The 6,019-nt window shown below is 43.2% G+C and overlaps 1 protein-coding gene across 1 annotated transcript in view; it reads right to left on the bottom strand.

The window, feature by feature from the left end:
* Positions 1–281: 281 nt before the first annotated feature.
* Positions 282–6,019, bottom strand: part of LOC112393768 (alcohol dehydrogenase 4-like) — a 23,195-nt gene continuing 17,457 nt past the window's right edge. The window contains 1 exon segment of the mRNA XM_024736139.1: positions 282–306. Coding sequence (XP_024591907.1) covers positions 282–306 — 25 coding nt within the window.

The raw sequence follows: 6,019 nt of genomic DNA, 5'->3' as shown, positions 1-6,019 counted from the left end.
TTCATTCCCCACTCCCACCTCTCCAGAACTAGTTTTAAACAATGCCCAAACATCTTATGATTCTATTCATAAACACATAAATGATCATAGTAATAACATAGGAAATACTAATATATTTTATGGATAAAAATGCTGTAATCTCTATAGCTGTTTGATATTGACATGTTAACTGTAAATATCTATTTAAACTCACAGTTATCATTGTTCATCATATCAGATAATGAATTAACCAGACAGGTTCAGATTTAGTCAGCTAGTATTACAAATCGTTCCTGGTGTTGTCAAAAGAGCAGGACTGTCCTAATGCTGTTACTAATAATGAAACAACAATCAGTATAATTTTCATGACAAATTTCACCAAAACCTATGAATAATTTTTGGTTTTTTGTTTCAAGATTTGTCTTAATATTTCTTTATAGATACCCACTTTGCTAAGTCTGATTTCTTTTATCTTGTCATCCACTTCCATACATGACATTACTAATACTTTATTCATGGTGTTAGTAAGCTGGGGAAAAATTGGGGACCCTCACTTGATTCTGGGCAAGATCCTTGTGGCCCAGTGGTGTTATAGGAAAGTAGAGCATGTTGAGGTTGTCGTGAGATTTTCGTCTTGGGATAGTCACTGCTCTTGGCTCTCCTGTAGCTTAGGGAAAATTGGGCATCAAAAGAAGGTGTGGTTGGTGTGTTGGAATACTGCTTGCGGAGAACTCAAAAATTCCTACTCCTTCAACATGTAGAAGCAAGGAGGGGGATAAGCCTCAAAGGCAGAGAATCTTGGACCTTACTGCTGGAGCTGTGGAATCCCTGGCATCAGCAGGTTGCCATGCACAAATATTTTCTTCACCCAGGACCTGGAACTACACCTACCTATGGAGGGAGAACTTCTGTGGCCTTTCCTCACCATGAGTCAGGGCCACTACACCTTAACAGGCCACCTGCGTGTTTTGTTCCCTCCAGTTCCTTGCTTCTGTGCAGCTGGTATGGCAGGAAGGCCTACCCTCAGTTGTGCTTCCCGTATGATCAGCATCGCTGGAGAGGCCCATCCTCTGCTTTCTCTGTTGCCACCTTTCCAGGTGTGTGGGCAGTCAGGTGGTCTTCTCAGTAGGCCAGGGGGAAGAAGGAGGCCTCATTCAGGTGTCTACCCCTAAGCCTCCATTCTACCACTGACTACCAGGCCTACATGGGATAGTGTGAAAGACTTGACCAGCTATTAATAAAGTAGTGCAGCATTTTCCATTTGGCCGCCACTTAGCAGTCCTTGTGGGTATATTCCGTGACTGAGAAAAAGGGTAGTTGTGGAGGAGCTATGAGCACCAGGGTCTAAGGCCGTAAACCCCAACCTGACTCCTAACTTGGGGAATACTGCTTATGGGAATATTGAGATTGTACAAGATATTTTAGGGCTTACACACTAAGTTACTTTGTGTAGCTTAAAAAATAATGTTTACTTTTTCTTTAGAAAATCTTTGATGTGCAATAGCTAAGAAGTGAAGCAACTTTATACCTATCTGTATGGATTAGTTTCAGGTTAGCTCCTAACTACTGTTAGGATCGCAGAAAAAGACTGAGTGAAGCCAAGACCTTGGGAAAAGTGTGGACAGAGAGAAACCCTAGAAAAAGGGAGGAAAGGGGGTGCCCATGAAGGGCAGGAGGATCGGGAGTGGGGAGGGACTCCTGGGAAGGAGCAGAATGTGGACAGTCGTAAACAGAACTCAAGGATCTCTGGGGGTGCCTCAGGCAGAGCCCACAACACTCCACCCCTGCTTTTGTCACACCCTGGACTTCTGCTCATGGATTTCTTCTGGAGAATTCTGAAGCTCTGCAACTTAAAATAGAGGTTTAAAAGCAAGGACTCTGACATAGTTATAGTCATTGTCAGTACCCACAGATAATCAGAAACACTTGGAAAAACAGCTACCTCTACCTAACTCTTAAAACACCACCGTGTGTTACAGCCCCATTTCAGGCAGTTTTCTGGAAGAGTCTGCTGCCTCCTGGAAGAGCAGAGGCCTTTGCCCACCTGTAGAACTTGTTTTCTGATCTTGATGTCTGTCTCATAGGGCCTGCCATTACTCTTCTTGATACAGAAGATCTCTTATGCGGCCAATTTGGTGTGGCTCACAGGCATCCAGGTTGCTGCCTTTGATGTAGTTGGAGTATTTCTGGTAGTGTTCTGGATTCAGATCTTCATTGATAGGCTCCTTCTGTGGGTGTTTTACAGGACTGGACAGCTTGATGTTCAACGTGAAGGCCTTAGGGAGGAGGTACACACCATCTCCCACTCGATACTGGATGTCATTCTTGGTGGCTGAGCTGTAGAGAACCCGGCCATCCAGATCCTTGAGCTGCTCTGTGATCCTGGGAATTTCTTTTTGCCTCATTCCAGCCAGATGAACATAGCTTGTGCAGAGTTTATACTTTTCCTCCATCGGCTGAGTTTTTGGAGGGGACTGAAATCTCGCATCGTTTTGATCATACCACAGCTGGTAGAGATAGGACTTCCCATCCCATCATCCTCTGCCATCAGGGCCTCCGAATCCATACCTCCTTCCGAGGCCCAGTTTTATGACAGAACTTTATAGACCTTCACTTTGCTGTGAGCGTATGAAAAGCTGCATGTCCTCACATTTGTCCACCAGGAACAGCTCCAAGGGGTCTGATGCGGCCCCGAGGACGTTGGGTGTCCCAACACAGAACCAGTGGGTACGCAAGCTCTGCCTTTGCTGCTCTCCTCCCACAGTGCCATGACAGTGGTTTTGAGGAATTATCTGGAATAACAGAGACACAGTTCCCCACTTCCAGGGTTTCTGAGGCAATGTATACTTTCTTATAGTAACTCTTCTTCCCAGTAGTCTTGATGGCTCTCCAACCCAATAGATCAGATTCTTGTACTTTCTTTTCTCCTGATGCATTCTTTTGGAGTGATGGCATCTCCGGGATATTGCCGTTGACATTGTTGTGATCTGCCTCCTTTATGACCATATTGGGACACCTCTCTTGGCAAGCCTGTTTGCTCCATTCCCTACCACAAAATTTAACCGTATCCTTACAGGCTTTACACTTTCCACATTCGGGCTGTTGACAAATCTTACAAATGCCACACAGTCGGCGTTTAAAAGCATTCTTCTTGTCTTTGTCATCCTTTTCAATTTGGTCTGTGAAGAAAGTGTCAAAGATCTGGTAGAGCAGCTTGGTAGTGGTGGCTTTAGTGAGGCCTTGGTCCTTCTTCTTGGCAGAATGCCCAATGGTCTGACATCTTTCAGCTTGCCTTTTTCCCAGGATGACCCCTGCCAACTTGATCAGGTCCCTCACGTAGTGGGTCAGGAAGATGGGCTGCTTGTCACTATCCCGAGTCTCATCATAATTCTCTACTTGTTCCACCACAAACTGGGCAGTGAATTGACTTAAGTTGAGCAGAGGACAAACAGCAACTTCAATCTTATTGATCCGGCCTTCATAGGCTGAGTCAGGGCTGTTCTGCAGGAACTCAACTACTACCTTACTTGTGTAGACCTTCTGCATCGTGCTGAACATCAGTGCTTTCTCTGCTTTGGGATCCATCATAATGTATCTGACAAATGAGGTGCTGAAGCTCATGAGAGCCTTTTCACCTCTGTCAAAGCCAGTGATCCACCGTTCACTTATGGGACCAAGAATTTTGCCATTAACACCACTTTCAAGAGATCAGTCATCATTTTATATTGATTTTGCTGAATCAGAAAAGGAGAGTTTGACATTCTTCTTAATTAGGCTGGTGTTGATTGGGCACAGGTAACTACTTTTACAGTACATGCTGAAGCATGTCAGTTTGGTTGGGGAAGAGCCTCTCAAAGCCAGATTCATTGTCTTCAGAGACAGACATTCTCCCATTTGTTAACAACTGTATCTCATCCACTGCGTCAGGAGGATGCTCTTCATATCCTAGTTCAGTGTCATCCAGGTCCTGTCTGCATTGAATGCACCTTGGAGGATGGGTCTTGGAGGACACAACTATTTTGGTTTGAGCAACTTTTTTCTCAGCTGGGTCCTTGGATATAGTTTTGCATCTCTTCTCCTCCCTACTGGCACTTTAATCTTGGACTTTCAGTCTCCAAACTTTTCATCCTTCTCTTTCTAATCGGCAACTTGTGATATTACTCTTTCAGGTTCTTTTCCCTCACGTCTCTGGCAGCTAGAATCTTTGGGTTGTCTTCTGTAACTCTTTTCATCTTTCTTATCTCCTTCATCCTGAATTTTATCTTGAACTCCTTGTTCTGCGTGGCTCCTTAGATTTCTGTTTAGGTGCTTGTTCTTTAGTTTGACCTCTGAATCTCTTCTTTTTCATCTCTTTGTTCTTCTTCCTCCCCATGTGTTTATGGTTTTACTCTTTCTGGTTCTTCTGCAGGGAGTGGTCTAGCAACTGGTTCTCTGGATGTGACTTTATGTCTCTTTTCCTCCTAGTCTTTTTCTTCTTCATTGATAGAATCATCCAATTTTGGTCTTTCAAGTTCTTCCTCAGATTTCCTTGCGAAATGAGATGCGATGGTGGTCTGACTGGTAGTTTGCCTTATAATCCTGGGCCTAGATGAGACTTCAGACTTTGTTTCTCCATCAGACTTGCATCTTCTAGGTATGCAAAGTTTAGCAACGGGTATGGGACACTAGTTTTCCTCTGCTATTCCCACTCTGCGGTCCTTACCACTTGTTTTCTAGACATCCATTCACTTCCCAACTGAAAGCCTGAGGTCTGTTCTCCAAGGATAAATCTTTATTTAAAGGGATTTGATTTTAGCCAGGTAGCCCTCCACTGATAATTCTTCTTTATGTACTTTATATAAAGTCACACAACTGATTATTTCTGTTTGCAGAATCATGCAAGGGGTTCAATTTCTCCTTCACACATTCTCTTTCTGTTAAGCTATCTGAAAACCCACGGAGTCTGCTCCTGAACTGCAAAGAAAATCATCCTCACCACACTGAGCAGGGATCATTCCTTTTCTTCTTTTTTTTTTTTAAAACATCTTTATTGGAGTATAATTGCTTTACAGTGGTGTGTTAGTTTCTGCTTTATAACAAAGTGAATCAGTTACACATATACATATATCCCCATATCTCCTCCCTCTTGCATCTCTCCCCCACCCTCCTTATCCCACCCCTCTAGGTGGTCACAAAGCACCGAGCTGATCTCCCTGTGCTATGTGGCTGCATCCCACTAGCTATCTGTTTTACATTTGGTAAATTTGTTTTACATTTGGTAGTATATATAAGTCCATGACACACTCTCACTTCGTTCCAGCTTACCCTTCACCCTCCCCATGTCCTCAAGTCCATTCTCTACGTCTGTGTTTTTATTCCTGTCCTGTGCCCCTAGGTTCTTCAGAACCTTTTTTTTTTTTTTTTTTTAGATTCCATATATATGTGTTCACACACAGTATTTGTTTTTCTCTTTCTGACTTACTTCACTCTGTATGACAGACTCTAGATCCATCCACCTCACTACAAATAACTCAATTTTGTTTCTTTTTATGGCTGAGTAATATTCCATTGTATACATGTGCCACATCTTCTTTATCCATTCATCTGTTGATGGACACTTCGGTTGCTTCCACATCCTGGCTATAGTAAATAGAGCTGCAATGAACAGTGTGGTACATGACTCTTTTTGAATTTTCTGCAGCATGTGGGAACTTCCCGGACCGGGGCACGAACCCATGTCCCCTGCATCAGCAGGCGGACTCTCAACCACTGCGCCACCAGGGAAGCCCGTCTGTAGATTATTTGATGGCCATTCTCACTGGCGTGAGGTGATACCTCATTGTAGTTTTGATTTGCATTTCTCTAATGATTAGTGATGTTGAGCATTCTTTCATGTGTTTGTTGGCAATCTGTATATCTTTTTTGGAGAAATGTCTATTTAGGTCTTCTGGACCTAAATTTTTGGATTGGGTTGTTTGGTTTTTTTTTGATATGAGCTGCATGAGCTGCTTGTAAATTTTGGAGATTAATCCTTTGTCAGTTGCTTCATTTGCAAATATTT

Source organism: Neophocaena asiaeorientalis, unplaced genomic scaffold (genome assembly GCF_003031525.2).
Source record: "Neophocaena asiaeorientalis asiaeorientalis breed wild unplaced genomic scaffold, Neophocaena_asiaeorientalis_V1.1 scaffold7, whole genome shotgun sequence".
Taxonomy (NCBI): Eukaryota; Metazoa; Chordata; class Mammalia; order Artiodactyla; family Phocoenidae; genus Neophocaena; species Neophocaena asiaeorientalis.
This window is presented reverse-complemented; position numbering and strand designations above follow the sequence as displayed.